The sequence below is a fragment of the Convolutriloba macropyga genome, chromosome 3, assembly GCF_964194025.1.
Source record: "Convolutriloba macropyga chromosome 3, txConMacr16.3, whole genome shotgun sequence".
Taxonomy (NCBI): Eukaryota; Metazoa; Xenacoelomorpha; order Acoela; family Convolutidae; genus Convolutriloba; species Convolutriloba macropyga.
The window spans coordinates 44583399-44611367 of NC_134470.1; the positions used below are offsets into that span (position 1 = coordinate 44583399).

At 36.4% G+C, this 27969-nt stretch overlaps 1 protein-coding gene across 2 annotated transcripts; it reads right to left on the minus strand.

Moving 5' to 3' along the window:
• On the minus strand, positions 1–27814 carry LOC142336224 (uncharacterized). 2 transcript variants are annotated; one of them, XM_075384898.1, is made up of 2 exons: positions 26942–27814; positions 1–1282 (listed from the first exon to the last, which is right to left on the minus strand). In XM_075384898.1, exons 1-2 carry the CDS (start codon positions 27665–27667, stop codon positions 881–883), a joined length of 1128 nt encoding a protein of 375 aa, XP_075241013.1. In that variant the 5' UTR covers positions 27668–27814; the 3' UTR covers positions 1–880. The 2 variants fall into 2 exon arrangements, with proteins under 2 accessions (XP_075241013.1, XP_075241014.1); XM_075384899.1 differs by having other exon boundaries at positions 26969–27808.
• Positions 27815–27969: the final 155 nt, after the last annotated feature.

The window sequence follows — 27969 nt, forward strand, 5'->3', positions numbered from 1 at the left end:
CTTCAAAGTTTGAATAATTACTCAAGGGTGTAAGATCGAAGTATATTGATCTGTTCGTTATATCAGCTGAGCCGGAACAATATAACCATGTCTCTGCTGCTTTCATGTCAACAATGACCAAGTTAACAAACATCAGCTATGACTCCAACATAACACACATTACAAACTCCACAATTCACCACAACTAAGTAAACAAAACTAAGTAAAAAAAACAGATAATCCAAAACAAGAAACAGAGAGCGTGAATAAAGAAGACTCTTTCAAATTTATAAATACCTTTAGAGGTCACAGTATCAGCAATAGTACCCCAAAATCTGGTATCAGTGCTGATCATCTAAGACATTCAACAAGTCGAAGTTTCCAACGAGCTTCGTGTTATTTTCAACGGTCTTAATGCCTGGAAATATCAAACTTGCTATAATTGGCAACACGTATAAAATGTCTCAATGGCAACAGGTAATTTTGTCATTATAAGCTCAAAGATAGAAGACCCAATTGAGCATTATAGTAACCTCTAATAGATCACAAGAGTAGCTCACAAATGCCTCCAAAATCCGGTATAGATGAAAAAACCAGGTCAATAAACCAATCTGAGACAGTTGAGATCGGATTATTGGCCTAATAGTGATCTCCCTGTACTGTAGTCTTCTTCGCGTATTTTGTAGATGAATGCCCTGCCATCATTGTCATTTTGCTGACTACCGAAAAGAATTTATTATTATTATTATTATTAACACTCATCTGTCGATAGATCCGCAAAATTTTCAATTTTCTCATTTTTCGAAGAATCAAATTTAAGATATAGGGTACATTAGCGGAATAGTATTCACAACTTCAATATTGGGGGCCTGGTATCAATTCGACTTTCAAGATGAAGCAATTAGTCCGATTTATTGCTGTACAGTATCAGCATCTTTCCGCAAACAGTGAGGTTATCTTCAGAGTCGAGCCATCCATTGTCTTTGTTTATCAAATCTGGCCATTTGATAGTATTCACATAACCATAAGAACTGGCCTCCTTACAATTGACAAACTTACAAACCAGCATTTCCAACTCTTCGTCTTTCGGTCTTTCTTCATTTTTAATAATGAACTGGAATATAACAATGATGGGAACTTCAACATTTGGCTCACAGTTTTCGCAGAGAAGGTACAAAGCCAAGGCATTCTGTTTATTTCTACAAGCACCCATATATAACATGTAGCCACATTTCAACTCGACAATATCAGATTCTCGCATAATTCCAGAACATTTCCAGGCAAGTACGTCAGGAAATTTAACCTAAACAAGAGAGATTGGCATCCACTGTGTGCTTCATACAGGAAGTGTTCCAACCTATCAATTAAACATTTTGTCATGAGTATGTGGGGAAACACATGAGTGGAGAGCAGACAAGAACAATGAGTAATTTGATAGATGAGTTTAGATTTCTTAAAAAGATTATACATTTCTACATTCACAACGACCAATGAAAAAACGTTCCCTTCTAGGTTTCCTCAAGCAACAATAATGCTAAAACACACGGACTAGAAACTTTAAAATTTTATCAGGAGCCTCGGTAATGTGTGAACGCACACAATGTTCCGACCATTTTCGCTCAATTTTTGTAGAACACAGCCTGCGAAATTTAAAATCAAATCGCAGAACAACGAAGAATCATCAAAAAAAGATGCAGCCAAATTCAATTTTCAATTCAGAGTGAAAAAAAAAATGCAATTGAAATTGGTAGAGACTGATTAATTATAAGCTATATCAACGCCACAGATACTCGAAGAAATACTCAGACCTATGCATCATAACTATGTTTTCATAGTCTAACCCCAGTGGAACCGACAGAGTTATATAAACCAATGGGATCTGCCAAAAATTTTTAAAAGTATATACCAAAAACTGTTCCATTTGTATGAGCAAAAAAAGCCAAACCAAAAGAATTTGTTCAGCAATACATGTAGTCTAAACAGAAACAGTTTGGTTTAAGGATAAATTCAAAATAGCAAACAGCTCCAAAAAACTCTTCACAACACACAGAGAAATCAATTTTCGGTAATCTATGTTTATACAAGAAAAATAAAAAAGACTGAAGGAACTTTAAACAAATCGATAACTCCGAAAAAGTTATTTTGTTTCGGCAAGAACCACAAAGCAAAGATTTAAAAACAAAGATGCACAAATGAACAGGTGACTAAATAAGAATATTCTTTAAATCCAACCTGAACTCTTCGAAAACAGAAGACTAAAAATTCACAAAAGCAACAATAAGACGGTCAAATTGGACAAATAATTCAAAAACAAAAACCCAAAAACCACTGTGTGCTTCAAACAGGAAGTATTCCAACCTATCAATTAAACATTTTGTCATGAGTATGTGGGGAAACACATGAGTGGAGAGCAGACAAGAACAATGAGTAATTTGATAGATGAGTTTAGATTTCTTAAAAAGATTATACATTTCTACATTCACAACGACCAATGAAAAAATGTTCCCTTCTAGGTTTCCTCAAGCAACAATAATGCTAAAACACACGGACTAGAAATTTTAAAACTTAATCAGGAGCCTCGGTAAAGTGTGAACGCACACAATGTTCCGACCATTTTCGCTCAATTTTTGTAGAACACAGCCTGCGAAATTTAAAATGAAATCGCAGAACGACGAAGAATCAAAATGAAAATGATGCAGCCAAATTCGCAGAACAACGAAGATTCATCATAAAAAAGATGCAGCCAAATTCAATTTTCAATTCAGAGTGAAAAAAATGCAATTGAAATTGGTAGAGACTGATTAATTATAAGCTATATCAACGCCACAGATACTCGAAGAAATACTCAGACCTATGCATTATAACTATGTTTTCATAGTCTAACCCCAGTGGAACCGACAGTGGAACCCCAGTGGAGTTATATAAACCAATGGGATCTGCCAAAAATTTTTAAAAGTATATACCAAAAGCTGTTCCATTTGTATGAGCAAAAAACGCCAAACCAAAAGAATTTGTTCAGCAATACATGTAGTCTAAACAGAAACAGTTTGGCTTAGAGATAAAAATCAAAATAACAAACAGCTCCAAAAAACTCTTAAAAAATTCACAACACACAGAGAAACCAATTTTAGGTAATCTCTGTTTAAAAAAGAAAAACAAAAAAGCCTGAAAGAACTTCAAACAAATCGATAACTCCAAAAAGTTATTTTGTTTCGACATGAACCACAAAGCAAAGATTTTAAAGCAAAGATGCAGAAATGAACAGGTGATTAAATAAGAAAATTCTTTAAATCCAACCTGAACTCTTCAAAAACAGAAGACTAGACGGTCAAATTGGACAAATAATTCAAAAACAAAAATCAAAACACAAAAAAAGCATTTTTTAACGATTCCAAACACGCGGCTCTGACAACGATAGGAGGATTTTTGTAAGTGGCATTGCAATGAGTGCGGACTAAAACAATTGCAAATTCCACAATTAGCCCAAAAAACAAAAACAGCGGTTCTACCTCCAATTTGTTTGAATGTTTTTTTAAATTTTTGCTAGATACGTCAAGTATAATGCGTAATTAATACGTAACGTACATGTACTACTGCACAATCGTATTCAAAATTAGTGGGCCAAAGACTCCCTCATGCTTTAATACGTAATTGGAAAGTTATTATTCAGAAAGAAAGTTTCCCGGAAAAATGTCTGGAAAAAATGTTTAGCTTTATGGATCAAAATTGAAAGTAACTTGCTCATCCTGACCTGACTTTAAATTTAAGAGCAGTATCTACGATTTCCGATAGTTGTTGGGTTGGCGCTAAATATATTTACTGAAATTTGTTTTCCAATGTTTATATTTCTTAATGATTGACCAATTCTTTAAACATTTACAGTGCCGGGTTGTAACTTTATTATCTCTCTATGACACGAAATTCAGTTTGGAAAAGAATTCAACTTTTCAGTGCAGACGTACTAAAATGAATAAAACAAAAAATCAAAAAAGTCATTAGTACAACTAAAGACTGTGCTACCATTAGGTTTGAGAAATAATAGTCGATGTAGAAAAATAATGTAAGAAATGTAAGATCAATGTAAGAATAGAAATAAAAAAAATTAATAAAAATTATTATGGGGTTAGGAACTTTATCTTAACCTGGCTTTTGTGAAATCCAGTTTGACGGGGTAGTATTATTATGTAATACCATTCCTACAAAAATGCCTTTATTGAAAAACTTTTGTAAAACCGAATCGATTGTTGTTTTTATTTTTAAAAAAGACACAGAGTTTTGATTTTTTTTTAAAAAAAAACTGTTCTGTCTTTTCACTATCATAAGGATTTACGTTAACACAGTTTTAGTTATTTCTTTATTCTGCCGATTTTATTTTAATATCTGCGACATAACGATAGCTAAGCCGCGCTATGAATTGACTAGTCTTGATATTTCAAAGAATCTGAATTTCCAGATCAACGCTGCGCTGTCCTCTTCTAAAGATCTGTAAACACATTTTTAAGACAAGTTAGGGATCAAAATCAAAAACAAATCGCACCGGTAATTTTGACTACGCCAAATTAGTTTAGAAAGTGAAAAACTTGACCTCCATGAAATTAGTTATTCTGATTCAGTTTTACTGCGAGAAATTAAATTTGACCACATTCTTCGGATTTCAAGACGAACTTTCTTTGGTCACCAGGCAATATGATTTATGTTTTACCTGTTTCTTCTGTTCATAGTCAGCGCAGAGTTGTACATTTTAATACTTCATTATTATTTCTGACTTGGAATTCAGTTATATTTATTGAAAAACGGTTCAAATTTTGAGTGCAGATGTACTAAACAGAATGAAACAAAAACCACAAAAGGCAACAGTACAACTTAAGACTGTGCTATCATGTAATTTGAAAAATATTAGTTATGACATGGAGTTATATATTTTTTAAAACTAATATTCTCAAATTTTTATTCAAATCTCCAAAATTATTTTGTGTTAGGAGCTTACTTTATACAGCCCCAGCTTTTGCTGTTGAGTCAATTTAGGCCGTGGTGGCATTATTATGTAAAATAATTGCTACAGAAGTGGTATTATTGAAGAATATTAAAAAACCCAATCGAAATTTGTTGTTATTTTGAGAACATTTAAACATTTCGAGAAATATTTAAATATTTCGAGAAAAAAAAGGAAAAACTTGTCTTGCCTTTCACTATCAGAACTTTCTAAGTTAACACAGTTTTAGTTTTAACTTTTTTACTCTGCGAATTTCATTTCAATATTGTGATATAGCGACAGCTAAGCCGAGCAATTAATTGAATTGACTTGGTTCACTTTTACCGTAATTTTCGTTCGAATTAACGTTTTTTCTACGAAAAATTTAATTCAAAACTAGATTTCACGCCAAAAAGTAAATCAATTTTAGGTTCTTATTAGACGAAAGGAGATAATAAAGACTAGTTCTAGTCTTAGAGGGAAGTTTAATATATAAAAAAAAATCGAATTAGGTTTGGGAGCTCATTTTTTTAAGAAAATTTTGCAATTTTTTTGTTTTTTCAAGTCACCTAGAGACTACTAGACACTTTTAATATCGAAGTTCCGTTAATGACAAACCTCTTTTACGATCAAATGAAGCCCAATGAACAAAAAATTTGTTTCGAAGGGATCGCTCATGTTTTTTTTTGGACTTGTATCTCAAATTTCGTAATTTAAAATGAAATTTTGACTTATTTTTTGAGGTCTTACCAAAGTTTTATAATCCTATGGCATAAACTTGTTGACTAAAGGTGCAATAGATTTGCTAATGAGCATTAAGTGAACCTATCTAGTGCTGTCAGTGGACAGCTAATGGCTGTTAAGACTTTGAAAATAAATTTTCGAAAGTTTTTTAAAATTAGTAAATCATAAACTTATTTTTGTGAACTGTAAGTTCGTCTCAGTAAAAACAGGATTGAACTCCTTCATACCACTGCAACATAAATTAATCTCATTGGCGGCTTTATCAAATAACTATTGGTTATACGTCTTCAATGCCACAAGATTTCAAAATTTTTAAAAAATTTTTTGGACATTTCGTTTTATTGGTTCAATTTGAAATCTTATCACGTCATCCTAATATTGATGGCTACATCTTCCTTTAGTGAAGACGTCCAAAGAATCACAGATAAAATTTTCCGAGAAAAAAAATATGGTTTAAATGGCTTCAACACTTTCTTCTCCCATTTTTCTAAAGAAATTTTGGTTTTGCCTGTATTTGTTGTTTTTTTCATAGTCATAAGACATATGGTGATGTCTTATTGATTACCTTGGCATCATAAACAACCTTGTATTCACATCGTGGCATAGCTGAGCGTATTCATTGAATTCATATGAAAGCTTTTGAGTTTAATGGCTGTTAAGACTTTAAAAATATATTTTTTTGAACATAAATCAATCTTAAGCTTATTTTCGTGGATTGTAAGTCAGTCTCGGTAATGACAGAATCACTTTTTTTCTACATCAGCGACAATTTATCTAGTTAGCGGTTTTGTCTTCTGTCGATTGGTTTTTTTTACTTCGGTGCACGACTTTTCATAATTTTTATAATTTTTGGATTTCCTTTTAGTAATTTTGGTTCCTTTTGAAATCGTATTACATTATCCTAATATTCATAGCTCCAATTGGATTAATGAAGACGTTCAATGGATCGTTGAAAAAGTTTTCAGAGAAAAAAGCTTATGGTTTAAATAGCTTCGACACTTTCTTCTCTCAATTTTCTACCGAACTTTTGGATTTTGCCTGTTTTTGTTGTTGTTTTCATAGTCAATGACTTGTTGTAATGTCTTATTGATAAATTTTGAATGACAAACATCCTAGTCGTCACATCATCTAGGCATAATTTAGCGTATTAAATGCCTTCCGTAGAAAGCTGTAGAATTTTTTGACTTCGATACTATGGGTTTTCTCAAAAATTTCGTGGTTTTGATGTATTTTTCTTTGCCATACGACTTATTGTGATGAGTTATTGATGTCACATGAATGAAACCTATGATTGCTATTTCATCGAGGCAGAATTTAGTGTGTTTAATTAACTTAAAATGTAGCATTTTTTTTAAATTCAAACATCTATTTTTGTTATCTCTTCATTTGGTTGACAATTAAGTCAAAAATGTAGATGAGCTCGGGTCGGAACATCATGTGCGAACGCACATTAACGACCCGCCTTGTTTCAATATCTGTTTTTGAAGACTAGTTGCCGGGATCAAAAACAAATCGAATCGGTGATTTTATCCACGCCAAATTAGCAAAGAAAGCGAAAGAACTACTGACGTCAATAAAATTTTTTGATCTGATTCATTTTCACAGTGACGAAATTAAATTTGACCGTATTTTTCCGATTTCAAGAGTAACTTTTTTGTTCAACTGAGGCTATTTGACTTCTGTTCTCCGAGTTTCTTTTGTTCATTTCCCGTGGATAATACCAAAAGTTATACATGTGTTCTCTTGGTGTATAGTTCCAGTTGATTGAATCTCTCAATGCGCAATTCATTGGTGCAAAGAGTTTGAAAATTTTTGCTTTCATATTATCAATGACGTTTTGAGGTTCCCCTGCTTTGCTCTTCCTTTCGCTTGTCTTATAAGTTATTTTGAAAAATGCAAGGTCGCGAATGTCAATTGAGTCAGTGTTTAACCTAATGTTTTTAGTTGATAGTTTCCGGTTTTCGTAACGGTATCACTAGTTTTTCAAGAACAATTGATGAACTTGAGATTTGCGCTTAATTTCTGTCTTATCCCTGGATCTTATAAACAACAGGTAAAATTGGCTATCAGTGAATCATTATTTCAAACTGTACGATTTTGAATAAATTGTACTTGTTATTAAGTTATACCCATTTTCTTCTCCTTTTTGTTGTCTTATCTCTTAGTCTCATTAATTACATTTACGCTTCTCTCATTACTCAGGCGTAAGTTAACTATCAAAAACTGCCAGTTGATAGCTTAAATTTTTCAAAATAAATTCAATTGCAATTTCATAAGGTATTAATTGCAATTATTGCTGTCTTGGGGCTGATTATCTTCAGTGATAGGCCCCACTGTATTTCTGAAGAGTTGTAATAAAAGTAATTTATTGTTTCTATTGACATTTAATATATTTTATTTAGAATTAATTTGATTTTCAAAAATTGTAATACATTTCTTGAACATTGCTTTTTTATTTTTTCGTCTGGTCACTTAGACTCGTAAATTACAAGTTGCGCCGAATGTCCTTGGTAAAAGACAAACAAATAATTTTATTACAAAAAATAATCAAATCTACCTCTTAATCTCACTCATAGCAGGTCTCATCGTCCATCTATTTACGCATGATATAATTTGTTCGGCAGTTTCAGCTTGTAGCAATTTTTTCAACATTTACATTAAGCTGTTTCTAAAAATTTTTACTGAGTTTTTGAATAATGCCCTCATTTGTAGTTAGCTTTGATATTTTCAGCGTTTTCAGCAAGATGAATGGTCCGATATATTTAAATATATTGAAATCAATCGTCTTATTGCCTTTCGCGCCCCTTTCACAAATATTTTGAAATTTTTATTAAGATTGTCTTTCATCGATCACAGAATCGATCCTCGTCGCTCATATGTCCTCGCAAACGATCATGGAACTGGTTATTTAATAGGTTGGAACAATTTCTGTGTGAAGCACAGCTGGTGCCAATCCCCCTTGTTGCATAGGCAACTGACTGAAAACATTTTCATAAAGTTGGTCGTATTTAAGGTATTGGTAGAATCATTTGAGCTATACTCGAAAACCGAGTTTTATTAAATGAGCCTCCCACGGGCTGAGTAATTAGCCCGTGGGAGGCTCAACAGTGGCATGGGTCACGTTGTTATTTTGGTTACAAGAAACAATAACAAATGGTGTTAGTAGTAAATAATAAGAGCGTTAAGAGCGGGGGGGGGGGGGTATTCATGCGATACTAAACATGGGAATATAGGGAGTGATCATGAGTGGGAATTAGGTTAGGAGGGATTGAATGGTTTGTACATGTAAAACCTTTCCTTTCCGCTTTATTCCAATCTTTCTTTCTCGCCGCTTTCTCAGTAGTCTTAGCGCTTTCAAAACACTCAATCAATTTAAATTAAAACCAAATACTTAACTCCATGCAAAATCAAGACTTGTACAGTTTTGCGTGCGCTTTTCTGCGCTATTAAATTTAATTACACTGTCTAATAACGCCTTGCAGTTTTAAACACTGGTTCTTCTGGTTCACTTTCACTGGCTTCCTCTGCTTCAAAATTAATAAACGGGTTATCGGGACTGGAATTTTCATCCGAACTTGCATCAAAATCAACTAAATCACTGCTCCCAATATCGGAATCGTTTATCACTTCAGCAGCTAGAAAACCAGGGTCGGGTGGCTGCCATGTGTTGGAGCTTTGGGTGTTGGTTTCTGGAGACGATTGTGGCACAACGAAACTGTTATCCCACTCAGGACTCGAACTTAGCTGTAAGTCACTAAAATTGCCAGAATTTTCATAATCCCACTCCACATCGTCGTCGCTCCAATTTATTTCATCTATAGCATAATCGCCCAGTTCATAGTGGCCAAATGGGAGGGTTTTTATTCCATCGGGTAGTATGTAGCGTTTATTATCAAACGCTGACAAGCAGATTTTGTTTGTAGTTACTGTGCGCAACGAGTGGTGGTCAGAAACAATCCGGATGTTCTCTGCACGTACACTGTTACCTGACAGCAGGGTATTCACAAAGTCTGCATGTCGTAGATGTTGTTGCGCAGCCTTTGTCACTCCCTTTGCTGAGAGTTTTCTACAACCTGAAAAGATGGAAAGAATAGGCGCTATTTTGATTACTAACCCCCTATATAATAACAATACATACTAACAACTTCCAGATGTTTACTAACCAACTATATATATTTATAGTAAAACTAATACTATAGATTTCAAAGATAATAAACTTACTTGTTGACAGAATGGAGTAAAGCTTTGGCTTTAGGCAGATGAATTCGGTAATGTAGTCGCCGGCGAATTCATCCTTAAATTTAAGGACTACTTTCTTGTTACTGGCATTAAACAAGAAATGATAAGACGGGTAGTTTGAAAAATCGAAATGGCTCAGAACTGACTGCGGCTTTTTTGATAATTGCTTGTAGAAGTCCGGACTTTGAACAGAATATAAGAGGCTGTCCGTATCACTATATAATAGGCGACAGTTGAAGTTTGCACGCATGACCCGATAGTGGAAATAATACATGTGATTTCGCCAAATCTAAGATGGTGGCTCCCACAATAGTTGGAGTGTTCCAAAAGATAGATTTTGGGCGTGTCGTCAAAGCAGCCATGTTTTCTCCGAATATCATGTAGCGGTCAAACTCGAACTTAGACACTACCTTCAGCACTTGTTCAGCGTTACGCGTGATTGTAATTTTACTGCGGCGTCGCTTAGATTCGCAGTTCTTGCCGTATACAGCGTTGTTCATTAACTTGTAAAAATTCTCCTCAAACTTATTAGCTGCGACTTGTCGTTTTTCACTGTTTAACGTGATATATGGTGATAGCCAGCTTTCTTGGCGGAACTGCAGTACTCTATGCACTTTTTTGATTACAAGTCCAAGTTCAATATACAGTTTGAGCAATTTGTAGTGAACCACATATCTCTCCTTATCGAAAAACGTTTCTTCACTTTTGATGTGGGCAGGTTGTGTTGCTCTTTCAAATTAAGTTGGTATTCTCCCAACCACTCCTCTTCAACAATGTCCTTTGTAGGGGCCAGGGGGAAATCCCGGTGATCGTCATGCAATCCTGGTGGGTATGAAAGATCGACCTCCACAAAATATCCCACGCTGGCGTTGTCGGGTGTGTCTAGGACCTCTTGAATTGTAACTTCTGTGTTGAATGCGAATTCTGAGAGGGGGAGTTTTTCAAGTTGCATCACTCCTCCGTATAAATTGTTCGCATCAACACAGAAACCGAATTGATGATCTTCTGTGCTATTGTAGTTTGGAATGTATTGGTTATTAGCAATGAAGCGTCGGTTTTCGTAGACAGAGGTGACGCCACCGCGGATTGCAGGCTCGATCATATCTAGATGTTCTCGCTCTGTCAATAACTCGACATTTGCTTTGCAGATCCTCAATGAAGCCATATTGGGTAAAGTAAAAAAGTGCATGCAGTCCAACTTATAGGTAGTAAAACTCAATTCTCTGTGAAATTCACAGACACAGGCCAATAGTGCGCAGTCTAATTTTAAGTAAGCGTCGTGGTAATCTTGAAGTGTTCCACAGCCAAGAATTTCCCACATCCTGCTTGCATGAGCTAAATTACTTTCTGTAATATTCACATTGCCACCGTCTAAGGTGTTTCCCCACTTTTCTAGTGGTGGTAGTTGCGTGTCAGAGAACTTGGCACGACTACTCATATACGAATAGGGATAGTAGCCTTTCTGTTTTAGCAGCTGAATATTTTCACCCGAGACCGTCGGAAACATTGACTTCATTATTTCAAATTGATTCGCCGGGAATATTTCCACGAGTTTTTCAAGTGAGCTATTCATCATCTTGAAGGAGTCGATGAACCGTAGATATTCATACACCTTCACCGTTGTCCCTTTTTCGTTAACAAATGTGTCAATGAGCACACCAAAGGTCATAGATATGTATTTTTCGTCCGTGGCTGGTATGACGCTGATGGTCGTTGTCGGTTCACAGTTGTTCAGAGCTAGGCAAATGTGGTGTAGGTCATAATTTTGTATGTTATGACCTACGACAGGAATGAAATTGATGTTTCTCCTTGCTCGGTTGCACTTTTCATGCGCCCACCCGAGAAATTTGCCACTTTAGTGACAATGGTCTAAGTCAATCGAGTTTTCTGGGTCTTCGACTTCCGAAAACGGTTTCTCACAAATCCAGCATTGTGTAGCTTGAGATTTGTCCAAACTTCGCCTGTCGCCTTTGAAAAACAGATATTTTCTCTTTTGCTTGTGGATATCTCTTGCAAGCTTGTGTAGCACTTTCACAAAATTAGCCATACAGTCCTCAGAACTGTCAACTTCGTAAAAAATTGGTTTGCTGGAGTGGTGATCAATTACTGTTATCGCAAACCCACACGGTTCATGAATCTCCTTTACTTGTGTAAATGCTCTGCTACTAGGTCCTTTGCATCCTGACACGGGTCTAAGAAATGACTCAAAGTCGAAATATATTACTAAAGGTACGAACCAAGTTGCAGAGAGGTTTGTAAATTTGTACGAATTTTGATCGCTTGAAGGCATGTGAATAACTGCTGGAGCGTTGTTGCCACAGTTAGTCATGTGCACATTGTAACTTTCGAGGCCGTCTCGACATATCCAAAAGCAATTTCGACAGATCCGATAACAATAACGAAAGTCAATACGTCGTACGTAGCAAACGACTTTTACAAGGTGAGTAATCAGTACATAGTGGTGATGATCGTGATCATACAACAAAAGTAGATCCATTACAAATTCAGATTCGTATGATGAAATTTTAAGAGGAAAAAATTGCCCGTTTTCGTAGCCAAACACATTAACTTGAACATCATTCAGTTTTTCGAATTCGGGAATATCTTCAAAGCCCATAGGCATATCGAATTCACCTAATGGTTGATGAATTCCCGGTTGATTGTAAGTGGTCGGGGATGTTTTGGCAGTTTGGTAGTTCTGATCAACTCTGTCCAGACTTACTCCATGATGTAGATGATATGCTGCTACATAGCAATATCTGAAGCACTGCTGGTCTTCATGATTTCTAATGTTGAGCAGACCGCGACAATTGGCAATTTTAGTTGGCAGTGCGATATAGGACGAGCCACGAATTGGTCTGAAACGTGCGAATTTCACATCCACTTTCAGCACTTTTTCCAGTACCCATCCACTACCCATCGAAGCAAATGTCGTTAATACGCTCATCATTTTTTCGACCATTCCCCAGTAGGCTGCAATCGTGAGACCGTTTGCGTAGACTGGAGTCATAAGTGAGTTAGCGTATATTTCGATGCGCTCATCTGCATTATCAGGCTGGTCATTATGGTGCTTTATCAGCTGTAGTTTTGCACACAACTGAACCTTCTGTGGCCCATGGCATAACTGCTCATTTATGAGGCTATCGATTTTGGGTTTTTGAGCACGCATGAAGTTTTCAAGATCACGTGCTTCATCTGCGTCAGTTGTTTCAAACGTTCGCAAGAGGCCGTTGAACGCACTTTCCGTTGGCGTATCTCTTGGTTCAAACTCGTCGCCAAATACGGGTAGAGAGTGCACAGAGTTCATATGCTGAGCATACAAGTGAGAGTCATTAAACCCAAGATGGCAACTGCGGCAACAGTTGGTGAATCGCGAGTGTTCGGTCCTCATGTGCTGCTCGAGATTCGAGATTTTTCGCGAAGTAAATTCGCATCATGAACACTGGTATGTAGGTAAACCAAGTTCATCCGGGTGGAAATGATGTTCATGTCTAGTCCGATTGCTAGCTGTACTGAGTAAAGAATCGCAATAACGGCAAGGGTACACCAATTTTAACTTGAGTAGCAACGAAAGCTTTAGCTTGAGTAATAACAATTCAACTTGAGAAACGAAAGAACAGAAAATGGTTTCTCGGTTTTTCCGAAGCGTAGACCATGGATTGTTTTGCGCGCCAATTTTGAAATTTTAAAATGCTGCAACCTGATTGGTCGGTTTTGGCGGGCTTATTTTATTTCGAATTTTTGTAAAATTTTATATTTTAAAGCTAAATTTTTTCAAACTATTTCTCTAGATACAGTGAGAATAGGTGAGTGAGCAACCGACAGACAGAATGCGATGACTTTTTTAATGCAAAAAAATGTAATTGGTTTGCAATTAAACATGTTCTTTTTGAATAAAACCCCACATGAGGGCGTTGTTTGACTACTGTCTGAAAGTGGATGTTATAGCAACGCTACGCAAAAGTTGTGGGAATCAAAAATGCTTGAGGCATCATGAAACGTAGGACCCCGTTACGTAGGACCCCGAAAAAACTGCTCCATCATCATCAGAAAAAAAGTTAGTTTTTTCTGTCAATCAAGTCGTAAATTGTCAAAACATGACAATTACATGACAGTTACACATGTTTCTTCTTTAAAAGCATTTTTCGATGACAGGTCTCAGAATAGAACTTCACATGATGCCGCCGGGGATTGCGAAACTGCAAAAAACGGGGTTCTAACTCTTTTTTATCAGGTAGTTGGTGTTCTAATTAATGCCAGATGTTAATGGGACATGAATGGCCAGATGTTTTGGAAATCGGTGAAGGAGCAGTTTTTCGACCTCGATGCTTATGAGCAAATTTGTCAAGCATAACGAGGGCATTACAAATAAGCAAAAAAATCTGTAAATTTAGTTAATTAGTAATTTGGCTAATTAAGCGCTAATTAGCTCTTAATTAAGGGCTAATTAACTCATTAATTATTTGTCTAAATTTGACGAGTGTGATGAGAATTTTTGTAGCTCATTGTCTGCGGATGCCAATGAAACACTCCTTTTCATCCCAACTATTTTTTGGAGCCCACTTTTTTGGGGTCAAAGGTCACTGTTAATATGTTAAAAAACAGCAAAAAATCGCGTTTTTTAATGTTTTTCTCAAAAATTTTTTCTCAAACATCTTCTTTTTTAGCATCGGAACAGCCCGTTGGCAATTAGTTGATGATACCACATCCTTCTTTTACCGTGTTTTCGATAGTTTTACTTGTCATTTGATGTATAAATAGTACAATTTCAAAGTTTTCACCTAAATTTTACATTTTTTTGGCACTTTTAAGTTTCTTTTACTGCCTTTCTGTCAGTTTTTTTTTACAAAACGAGCGAGTAGTATTGTTACGTTTTACAACATGACACCTAACCATCCATCTACACATATTTTGAAAAATCTTATGACAATTTGTTGGTTTTTCATTCCAAGAAATTTTGATTTTTTTTGTGATTTTTTAAAATTTATTTTTACAATAGTGCTTATTAGGGACAAGTTGATAGTATTAGTTGCTATTCAACACAGCAGCCGAAGAACTCTTTGCAATGAATTGAGTAACCAGAAACAAACTAGTAAAGATTTTGTTTTTCGTGGTTTATGTAATATGCTGAAGCAACTAATTCTTACTGTTTTAAGTTGAATAACTTTGTAAAATCCATTTCAAAGCACTCTATGAAGGAGTATAATTAAACAAAAGTTGATACTTGATTTTTAAACGTGATTTCCATTGGCTAAAATTCTAGGCTCCTGCTTATGGGATAATTCAAAAGACAGAGAACAAGTTCAAACATGTTCAATTTGAGAAAAACTGAAATCTTTGCAAATTTTTCATGTATAAACACCAAATAAACGCTTACATATAATTACACAAAAGAAATAAATTATGGGAAGCTCTAAAATTAAGCAGAGAAAGTGATGCTGATAAAAAGTTAAGTCTTCAAAAAGCACCGAGAGATTAAAATCCGACTTTCTTTTTTTAGGTGCTCTGCATACTTTTGGCGTCTCCAAATTGTTTGGAGTGATAGTCTTATCTTCTCCATCGCTCTCTGGAACTGGTGTTTTTGGTGATTCAAAGTTTGCCTCTGAAAGCATTGTAGTATCGGGTGTTTCTTGGCTTGTCGTTCCAATTCCAAATATCCAAGGAACTTGATCTCTACTGAGTGCTGCGAAAAATCACGGGCTTGAGCTCTGAGGCGTTGTTGTAGCGCTAGGGTCACTCAGCGGAGTTGTCGGTAAGCTTTGCCCTGAAGAACTTGATGGTGATATAGGCGATAATTGAATGCCCCAAAGACTGGCTAAAGTGTCACGAGCATCTTGAGCTCCAAAATGGTTTTCGAATAGTGGCACACAATCGCAATCATACTTGAAGAGAAGTTGCTTTGTCTCATCGGGTAATGTTGCAATGTCTTGCGGCTCACACGATTGCAGTTGTTGTGGAGGCACTAGACCACCAGAAGTTATAATACTTCCATGGGCAGGTAAGTTTTTTCCCGGCAAAGTGGCAACAAAATCGATAATTGGTTTTGGTATAATGAAGCGGTCTGATGTAATCCAATTTTTCTCAGAAAAGTCTTTATACTGTTGAATAAAAACAACATAATTTTCGTACATAGTCTGATATACTAAAGTTCTTTGCCAGGACTCTTCAGAATCAGAGAGCAAATAAAAAGACATTCTGAAATTTTAAAATTTCAAAAATTGTTCAAGCAAGCAATCGAGATCAGATAAAGAAAGAGATTGAAAGATAGAGAGCAACTAATGCTTCAGAGTAAAATAGTCGTAGTTGTTAAAACTAGTTTGATTTTATGGTTCAGGCACTCCCTTAGGTCACAATTGTTTTCAATCCACTAACTACGATTTTGATCCCCTGCATATTACCCACAGGAAGACAAATTTATTGAAGCTAGCTGTTATCAGTGCACCAGACCAATGTTTAACGACATATATTTATATGTCCCATGTTTAGGTTTAAGCTGTTTTATGCACACAACTTTTCTACATTAAGTTTTCCTTTTATTGCCCACTTTTCCTAGTGTGTATATATATTCCTATCAATTTGATCTCTGACCTTAATTGTAATAAAGTTTCATGGACCCAACATGTTTTACTGCACGTGTTAATATATAAACAAACACGTGCGTTATAGAATCGTAGTTTTCTACATGTTCAGTGTTCCTTTTGCCCACATTTTCTGACACGTGTTTTATGTCTTCTTATCAATTTGATCTTTGAACTCTCTTTGCAATAAAATTCCATGGACCACGCACGTGTTAACAATTGAACAGACATGTGTTTTACAGAAAGGTTTCAAAGTTAAAATGAATTAACAGACTCAAGTACGCCGCTGGCGTACTTGAGTCTGCATTTTCACACATTTAAACCTGTTTGCAATTAAAGACAGAGACGACACTTGTTTAATCCAAGCTTGCCGCGCCACTTTGGTGTGAGTGTTTCTTCGAGGTGGTCTGTTAAATTTTATATCGCATTTCAAAAGAACCTGTTATCAGTATAAACAAAGACTAAGTTGAAATATGCCGTTTTCTGCCACAAAAGATTCTGAGTTTGGGGATAGTTATTATGATATTTCAAAGACGGAAAAACGTCTAATCAGGGCCACCCTCAAAACTTATGAGAAGACTGGAACGTATGTGTTTCTGAAACTTCAAGAAAGTTGACGACGATTACGAATTTCAACAACGGCTGTCACTAACTACCGAAGAATTTGATAAACTTATTAAAAAAGCGCCAAAAATTAGGGAAACTTTTCCACTCAGTTCACAAGAAGCTGAATCGAAATCGAAGACTGACGGACCTTCTCCTGCTAAGAAAACGAAATTTAGCGCAACATAAAAGTCATGGTTGAGGCAATGTTTGAGCGTTCACCTAGTTTCTTCAAACAGTTTCAGAAACAGTTTAAATTTTTAGTCACTAATGAAAAAATTAACTGGTCAAGCGTGAAAAATTTTGCAGTGTGTTCCCATTTCGATTCAGAATTTTGTCAGTTGACAACAACGACATCTAATAACCATTTTCATGTTCTGATAGATACATCAGAAGCAGCAACAACTTACAATGACATTTTCAAACGAAACAAGGCTTTCCCCGTATCTTGTCTTTTCACAACTTTTCGATACTTGTTTTCATCAGCAGTGGATTTGGAGACAAAAGGCGATGTCTTTTTTAAATTGAAGTTAGCGGTTGATTTCAACATTAAGAACGAAGAAAAACCTGAGCCTGCAGCAACAGTGCGCAAGCGTTTACCAGCAATTGTTACTTTATCACAACAGCTACAAACGAAAACTGCTGGAAACTCAAACAAAAATAATGGAAATACTGTGAAGTCAGTGAAAACAACGGTGGCGCAGAAGTCAGTACACAACATGATTTTGCCGGGAAAGCAAACTCAAACAGACAATTTCAGTAGTGAAACTTTGCGTAGATTTGAATCAATTTTAACTGGTCCTCATTCTGGTGCTTTTTGTCGGATTATGGATATTTTTGTGAGTGGTTATGAAAATTTGAATATTGATACTGATTTGTTGTTCATTCGTTTTGTGTATGAAAAAATTAAATTTTGAAAAAATTGAATTTCATTCAAACATTAGTAGTGTTAGGTCATCATCATATGGAGAGCAAACCGTATCAAATCATTATCACTACATTTAACAATGGGCTGAAAACTGAAAATAAGATGAGCAATATAAATACAAAAAAGTCCACATAGTTTTGAGTCTCGACTTTGTATGGGCTGGTTTTCTAGAACTTGACATAGCTGAACATCTCCTTGGGTAGAAACCAGTCTTCGATATACAATCTTATAGAACAAAATTGGTTGCCCCAGAGGATCGGCAAAAATCAAATTCTTGTTTTTGACGCATAATAGGAGCCAATGTGTTCCAGCATTGTCAGACGTTGATGCATTGACTATTATAAATGAATTTGGTTGCAAAATTTTAGGGAAATTATTTGCTGCAAAGACACCCAGAAATTTGTGCTTCAGTAGCTTGCAGTGCTGTATTAAATCATTTACTTCGTCTTCGTTCATTAATTTGTCAATATATGGTTTTTCGACACACGTCGTGCACTGTCAACGTAAATTGTACTTGTTTTTTCGCCAATTATAAAAATTTCAATATTGTTTGGAAGAGCCGCTGAGAACTTCAGTTCCACGGTTATTGAACTGTTTGTCAGCTCCGGGTGAATAAAATCATGGGAAGCCTGTTGCGTGCTGGTAAGGTCAAAAACCATAAGGAAATGGCTGGGATACTCGCTTAGTTTAATTCCATGACCGTTGTCAATATAAGCCAAGTCGGATATTGTGTTAAAATAGAGACGTTTATCGTCATCTGTTGATATTGGACTATCCGCAACAGGCAGTCCGTTGCGATAAATATATATTTGTTCGAGGCCAAATTTCCGATAATGAAACGGGTTGAGCCTGTTATTGCCTAAGAAAGCTTCGTTAGTGTTTAAACAAATTGCAAGTCTGCGAATTGGTTCCCGCGAGAAAATATCCTCTTGCTTCCAACTATGGAGACCAGCTGAAGCCAAAAACGTTTTTGTTATGGTTTCGAAGTAGGGATAAGATGCAGGACTACTTAACAAGGTTTTTTCAATGGCTGACATAACGTCATCATTTAGCGTCATCTTGCGGACATACAAATTGGCTTCTAAAATTTCTACTTTGTAGTGTTTTGCAGGGTCATCGGACATGATGACAAAGTCATCAATAGAGCGTCTGAAAGCAATGCGAAGCGTAACACCGCTAAGCAGATGTCGATCACAGGTGAAGAAGTCAACGGCAACTTTTCCATAAAAAGCGCATTCGGCTGATTTTTTAACTAATTCTTTTCTCCTGTCAATTTCTGTTGTCGCTAACGTAGCCGGGTTCTCTTCGAATGAGTAGCCTTGACATGCTAGCCATGTGTTTTTTGCGTCTTTGTTGTGTGAAAATTCGGTCTCGATAAAACTTTTATGCGCATAGTTCCCGTTGGCATTTGATATTTTTAGTCCATTAGCAGATACCGTACAATCAGAAAATAATGAATGTAACACATTGTTGCAAAAGTATGGAGCATCCGTTTTCGCTTTGTCAGTAGGAGCTCCTGCATCATATTTCAAATCAGCTCCAGACGACTGAACAATTTTACATTTGATTTCGAGAAAAATTTTTTGTAAATCTATAAAATTGTTTCGATCACCAGAGACTTCAAACTCTAACATAGGTCCATTTGGACTGTAGACAGGCCCCAATTTTTGGCAGAAACTTCAATCAAACGTTACTAAGAGAGCTGGCTTTTCAAATAAATCCAGTGAACTGTGAGTTGCTTCTGTTGGCAACAAATTAGCGATCATCGTTAACTTTGGCGAAAAAATCTGACCGACTTCTTTTCAGGGGCCTCCGAGTGGAAATGATGTTTTTCCGTTTGGTTACTGCTGCTGACTTTTTGGATGAGCGCTTTGACCGACTTCTTGGTCTACGTTGTCGTAGTGTTCTTTTCCGTGATCCGCCGGTCTGTTTTTTTACTGTATTAGAAATGGTGTTCTTGAACGCTTGCTTTGGAGATTTTTTACTGCTTACTACGTCTAGTAGCTCCGGAACGCTCTGTTTCAACAGTTCCTTTCCAATTCGTTTGGCAGTCGGTAGAATGAATCGACGTGCTAAGGGTAGAGCAACACGGCCAATACCCGCAGCCAAAGCTCCGAAGCCACTACCTCTTTGTCGATAGTATCCAGAAAAATGCGGCAAAGAAGTTGTTGCTTGATTTGCGTAGTATGAATCCATTTTAACTTGAAAACTTTTTGAATTGTAAAGTCAAGAAAACTTTTCCTGTTCCCGAGAAGGGAACCAAGTCACCTGTTTCTGTTCGCAGCTCAATAGAAATGGATTGAATTGTGTTTGTCAGTAGCTTTTTGTAATCCAAGTTCGAAAAAACTATTCGATGTGTTGGTTCAACTTCGCACACACTACCGTTTTTTAGACGCTGTTTTGAATCAATGACTCGAAAAAGAGGCGCTCTGGCATCACCCACGTACTGATATTCAATAATGTTTGCATATACAAATATCAAGTGTTTACCAGCCAATAGATCCGCTGGTAGCTCTCCATAATAAGCTTTTGTGTCGTCACTTTTCATTAGTTTATCTGCAGTCGTGTTCATTTTATAGCCAATATGGATACCATTGCCATCAGGAACTCCCTCAAAACCAAGGATACTTGGAATTTCCTTGCTTAGAAACGTAATCCCTTCACGTTTTCCAAACAAAATTTCGAATTTTCCAGAATTTTTTATTTCTCTGAAGGAAAAGTGAGGCAGTCCGGCTGTACGTTTTATTAATGCTAGAAGCTGATTTACTGTTTCAAATGTCCCTGGAATAAAGCCCAATTTTGATCCATTGTATGGTCGTGAGATAACATTGGCATCTGCGGCCCTTTTCGTAGCTTCTTCATATTCTTTCAAGCTGAAAGCAATAAAATCCCCCTCCACAACGTTTTCAATTTTCGTTGGAAAGACAATTTCACTTAACGCTACCCTCCAGTCGCCAGAAAGTTGAATTTCATCATTAAAAAAATTTCGAAATGACGCCAGTGTAATTGATTTGAATATTTGCATCGATGCAGATGATATAACATGTACTGTGAACTCATCTTCAAATTGATTGCGAGCCATTTTATTCGCTGCGTTCACGAACCAGTTGTAATTCTGGTTGATAGAATTTACCCTCTATTTTTTCCTTGTTTGCGTCAATAATAGAGCAGGTTGGCGGTGACAACGTCGGAATATCTGTAATCTCAAATACCTCGTCAGTAAAGGATTGTTTGTATCCCTTTCTGAACGCTTTGTCCTTTTTGACAATTCTAACAAAGTCTCCGATATAAAACTTGGGTTTTTGACGGATACTTGTTTGAGCACTCAGTGAGACCAGCCTCGGTACATCTTTCTTTGTAACCTTATTTGGGGCAAATTTAGTAACCCGGTTAACACGTGAATTAATTGTGTTCACAAACTGATCCAATTTATCAATATAAGAGTATGTCCACTTTTCTTCAAGGTATTTGTAGATGATATTTTTCAGCGAGCGAATGTTTCTTTCTGCAAAAGCAGACTTTTTTCACTGAAGGTGCTATACAAATGAATCCCTCTTTTCTCACACATGCTTTTGAAAGCTCCAAGAAACTCAGTACCATCGTCAACCCATACTTTTAATGGTTGTTTGTACTTAATCATTTTTTTGAAAGCTTGGGCTGCTTCTGTTGCATATTTAGTTTTCATTGGTTCTACTCTTAGATATCGTGACAGACAGTCAACTGCTACCAAAAGGTATTTGACATCTCGATTGTACTTTGCAAGTTTATCAACATGAGCTAAATCCAGAGACCAAATTTCATTAATGTCCTTTACAATGACTTTCAGTCTTGGAAACCTTGAACGAATTGAGCGGTATTTTGTGAAGGATGGTTTTGCTTCTAAAGATGACCTTACTTTAGCCATTGACATTTTGCTTTGTGTATGAAGTCGCTTTGGGCTACCAAAAGAAGCAGGGCCTTTTGAATAAAGCTGCTCCAAGGTTTTTCTCTCAGAAGAAGAAAGGATCCCATTTTTTCGGTTGACTCTCTTTTTTGTTTGTCTTTTTGATTTTGACCTTTTTTCCTGTTGTGGCTCGTTTTGGGTTACCGCTTCCTGATTGTGGACTTTGTTGGGTTGGGAAGAATTCTTGTTCACTTTCATAGGCTTGTATAATTTTCTTGGCGTAAGTGTTTGCAACAAGTTCAGGCTCAACCGGGAGAAGAGCTAAAATTTTAGAGTATTCCGATTGATCAATTTTTTTAGTAGGCTGCTGTAAATCATACAAAAACTTGGAGACTTGTACACTTGTTGGTTCTTGATTGATGTATAGTAACTTGCTTTCCTCTCCAATTGTAACTGCTTCCGATTGGAAGATAAGATCAAGCAAAATTTCTGCACGTTGAATTTTGTATTTTTCTTTCAGTTTCACTAGCCCCATTATTGATTCAAAATTTGCGGGGGCACTTTCTGGTTTTTTTGTGACAACTGGATCAATTTCGCTGTCATCACTAATCGAGTCCATTTTTTCGGGCTCGTCTACTTGTTTTTCCCGCTCTGTTAACACTGGCTCGGTTTGAACTACTCCATCTGTTCTTTCCACGCTGTCCTCGGAACTTGGCATATTTCTTTGCATGAGTGTTAACTGAGCTGCTTTGTTTCTATAGGCTGGGTTGTCGAGAATTTCGCTTTTTAATGGTTGTTTCGACATGAACATTCGCTTCGGAATCAGAACAAATTCTTCTGCATGCATTATGGTTTTTTCAGGTACAGAAAACAAGCAAAGCTAACCGTTTTTACTAGTTCTATTTCTCTCGGAAAAATTTCCTTTTTCGTCTTCAAACTTGTCTGTTTAGATAAAAATTTTCTGAATGAGCTTTCTGCGGTCTCTATCAAGTTTTTGTTGATGGGCACGTTACCATTAACTACGTTCAGGAAGCATTCGCAAAGAAAATAAATAAACTTTTTAGTTGCTGACTTGATTAACTTTTTTAACTTGATATCCGATACTTGTAGCATTTGCTGAAGCATACATATTTCTTTCTCTTTCATCGGTTAAATTTGTAATAACAGCTTTTGCTGGAGGTAAGTAAAAAATTGAGGGGCCTGGAGGCACAATATTAGAGGATTAACGTAACGCGTCTGACGTTTTTGGGTCCAGATCAATTAATAAATGACCAAAAGGTTGCTTTGTTGCTAACTCATAACTTTCTCTTAAAAATTGTGTGTTGTTGAGTTGTCGACCAATTAAACCAATTTGTTGAACATCACGAGGCGATTTAAATAAAATAATGTGTGTTGTATTAAGATCAATAGTTCTGGACCATTTGCTCTGTTGAAATAAGTTGTGTTTCACGTATATCACACTGATTTTCTTATGACGTCCAGCTGTCGCTAATTTAGAAAATTCTTTATCATTAAAAATTTCTTCACATGAATCGTCAAATACCAAAAGGCAATCATCTAGTTCTGATATTTGCTCAAAACTGGAAAACTTCATAAACTGAATGTTTATTTTTCTCTCAATGAACTGAAATTTAGGTTGTTCATGCTGGTAGAAATAAAATATTGATTCAAACTTGGGTGAGAAGGTGTTTTGAAGTAACATTTTGAAAATCAATTCAGTTTTTCCACAACATGATGGGCCACAAACAGCCATAAAAAGTCTATCGGTAGTTGAAATTATTTTATAGTTTCGGGTTAGGTAGAGCGTATCCGACTGTGCAAGAAAGGAGTGAAAACCAGAATGTTGATTCTTCACAATCGAGTTTAAAAAACACCAATTTGACCAAAGAAACACCTATAAGAAAAATTATTATGAAAATTTGGGTAAAATAAACCACCTCAGATCTTGGAACTCTAGAGTTACAAAACCGCCAAGATCGCCTTTCTTGGTGATTTTCGTCAAAAACTAAGTCAGTTATAGCTCCTCCAGCGTCAATGGTGTCCTCGGGTTGGGTCATTTGAAACAGTTTATTAAATTAAACAATGAATTGAAACTCAGGCTCATTCATAATTATTTGAGAATAAAAAACTCATAACAAACAAATTGTGAGTTTTCATCAGTTTTTTTGTAAGCAATATTATAGTTTGCATTCACATTGTTAGTTTTATCTCTGAACACAACTGACTCAACGTTGCTGTCTCTGATGCTCTCCTTAATTTCAGCCGGAAGACGTTCATCTGTTGGAGATATCTGAACTGGTACTGCATGCTTGGGCATAGGTAAAGGGATTAGTTTCAGTCTTCGCGCTTTCTCTTGAATAGACATGGTATAATTTGAAATATTCTAAGAGGGAAAGGTATTTTTTCAGTGTCTCTATTTCTGTTTCAGTACAGGTAACTTGTTGCTTCCTTAGCACAGTTTGACCACGGGTATCAACTTTCTCTTCTTTAACAAATGTAACGGTTAGCTGTTCTTCAGCCGTTATGTAACTGTAAACTGTCAAATTTGGAGACAAATTCACTTGAAGGAGAGATGGAGTTGATTTTTCCAAACGACGACTCATTCGTCAGCCACTGGTAAAACAATTTGGCCTTCTTACTAGCACAATGTCTACTTCGTTGTCGTTTGGGACAACTTACCGCATGTAATTCACAAATTGGTATGTCGCGATATAATTTTAGGTTTTCAACCTTTGGACATAACAACGTCTCCAAATTGATAACGTCTCTTTGGAATAACTTCTTCAAAGTGTCCGCCTTTTCAGTTCCTTTTGCATAAAATTCGGCAAACGGAAAACGAAGTTTGATGCTTTGAATAATTTGTTGCAAATAGCAATAGGGGTAATCTCCGCTCTCCCAAGCCAAACCATGAAGAAATTTTGAAACCCACTGGTAAGACTTTTGTTCACTTGAGCAAAGTATATTGAATGAACTTGGGGGTAGGAAAGAAACTGTATCACTGTAATTATGAGAACACACAGAAAGCTCTTTGATTATAAAACCCGATTTCTTTTGTCGAAAGCCTTCAATATCAAGAACAACTGGTCGCAGTTTCAACATTCCAATAAACTGAACAAATTTTTCTTAAATGTCTTCACATAGAGACAAAAAGCTATGCCTGTGACGTGACCGAGATACTCATTTGTGACTGGACAGGGCAATACGTAAGAATAACCTGGTCCTTTTTCGCTGTGTTCAAAGACAAAACCGGAAGCGTCATGGAGAATAGCATGCAACCTTAAAATTTTGTAAGCTTTGAAGTATTTGTCAAGTGTAGAATTGTCAATACCAATGAGCCCACCATAGGGTCTTAACTTCAGTGCAATATCCAAATCAAGATCAGGATCCAAGTAAAAACAAGTTGCTAAGAAATACAGATACCTTTCACTATACCCTGAATATTCTTTCTTCACTTGCTGGTATAACTCGTGAATACTTTTCAAATCTACCGTTGCAATTGTTGCCATTGGGCGCTCCTCTGAGAAATGACACTTGAAACCTATTCACCCAGTTTTTGTTGTATAGGGAAGAGATAGAAACATAGAAAAGAAAAATATTGAGAAATTGCATTTTAATTCAACCAATCCTATTCCCACTGTTAAGGTTTTCAACGGTGACCCATTTAACTCCCCCCCCCATCTTTCCACCCCTATACTGTTATGACCGCTTAGGATAATCCTCTTTATTCCCATGTTTATTCATCGTAAAAATACCCACTTGAAATAACCCCCTATATTCCCATGTTTAAGTATCGTAAAAAATACCCATTTAAAAACCCCCTATATTTCCATGTTTAAGTATCGTATTATTACCCACTCAGCATAAGGCCCTATATGCACACGTTTATGATCCCAGGAATGCCAACTTTGGATCACTCTCTATATTCACATGTTTAAGTATCGTAAAAAAAATACCCTCCTAAAAAACCCCCTATATTCCCATGTTTAAGTATCATAAAAGACCCAATTAATGTCATCCCCTATATTCCCATGTTTAATTACCACAAGGATTACCCTCTCACCATAACCCCCTGAAATCACATATTTTTGATCCTAGGAATTCCCACTCATGATCACTCCCTATATTCCCATGTTTAGTATCGCATGAATAACCCCCCCCCCCCCGCTCTTAACGCTCTTATTATTTACTACTGGTGTTCCCCCATTTGAAAAAGAGAAAACAGAATTGCTTGAAGCAGGAACCAAAAAATCTCATCTCTGCTTAAATCTAATCACTGGTTAAATAGGTCAGAACCTAATGGGGGACAGAATATAGCCACAAGAATCTTATTCTGCGCTAACTCAGCAAAAAGTTTCAACACTCCACACAAAAAAAATCTAAACAACCGACAAAACGTCTGAAGAATTGCTCTTGAACGACTAGTGGGAGCTCTAATCAATTGCAGCCTGCTTCAGTCGGGGGGGGGGGGTAGGGGGAGCCTAAATGGGACTTCAATAGTGGGCTTCAAATAACCACATTAGAGGTTAACATATACCATTATTAAGATTTGAAGTTAAAAAATGACACCAGTTTCGGCGCACTTTTCATTTGACTTTTAGTATTAAATTGCCGCCAATTGAGTTAAGCTGCTTGAAATTGTGATTGAGAGAGAATTTTAGATCACGCGAAACGCAAAAAGCCAGGGGCGAAAAAGTCACTCGAAAAGTCAAAATTGTCAAGCGAAAATTTTGCATAAAAAAAGACACACACGTTTACAATAATTGCTATGAACTGCGTTCAGGAGCAATTAAACAGCATGTACATAAGGGCAACCGGTCGCAAATTACCACTTTAGAGAAAAACTTCGCCAAAATTAGGTTTCAATTTTAAATCAAATTCGGTTTAAGTGGAAAAAGGCAAATAGAGAAAAGTACGAGAAAAACTTGGAGACGCAGAATGGCCGAATATTTCCAATTCTTTCCAAAAAGCATGCAAATGACAAAATTAAACGGAAAAGACCAATACAGTCAAATCACCTTAAAGGTCCTAACTGATTTGCTTACATCAAGTGTGGCGCTTTCAGCTTTGTTCAGCCAAGATAGAAGCAGAAAATGATCTTCACTGAAGAAATCTGAATCTTGAATTGAGATGTTGGCAATTTGATTATCTGCCCTGACGACTCTAAAATCGAGAAAATCTCTGACAATCCTTTCGCTGATATTACGGTTAGAACCTTCTGCAAAACGTCTCAATTTATCAATGTCACCAATATTCAAATTGTTGGAGAGTAAACTTTTTGTAGTCTGGTCCAAAACAGATCTTAGTTTCTTTTCTCTTATTTCAGACATTTCGATAACACCAGAGTCCAATTTCTGCCGAACAGAGTTTTGCAAATACTTCCGATAAGACATAAGCGAATGGCTATCCTCATGATCATCACAACATAAATCGCATAGTTTCACTGAACAACATTTGCACCACAGTATGACGGGTCTGCTTGAATGTTTCTCACATTTGGTCACGTTTAGAACCTCTTTCAACTCATGGACATTTTTCAATTCTTCCACTTTTACTCGATGACTAACATTACATAACGCGCACTTAATCACAGCATGATTTCCTTCGACTTTCTTCAATTTATTCAGGCATTCTTTAGGCCCAGAGCAGAACATGTGACCGCAAGGCAGAAATAATGGGTCGTGAAATGGTTTAGAGCAAACGGAACACTGGGGAATATTGAGTGATACCAATTGTCCATTCATTACATCAATAAACAATCATTCAACTGAAACGAAGGCAAGATTCTAATTCACAGATTGTTTTACAACTGTTGAAAACTGAACCACTGTTACCAAAAATCTCCGTTTGAAGCAAAGATTTCCCCTAAAAACGATCTATAAATATAGAAAACCGAAAGCAAACAAAAGAAGACAAACGAAATCCTGCCTTAATCGCCCCCCTGACGCACGTGCCATATTTTCACATGATGATTTACTATGTAATGACACGAGCTCTGTAACTGGGGGGCGCATAACGTACTGGGGGCACAAGCGGAAAAGATCCC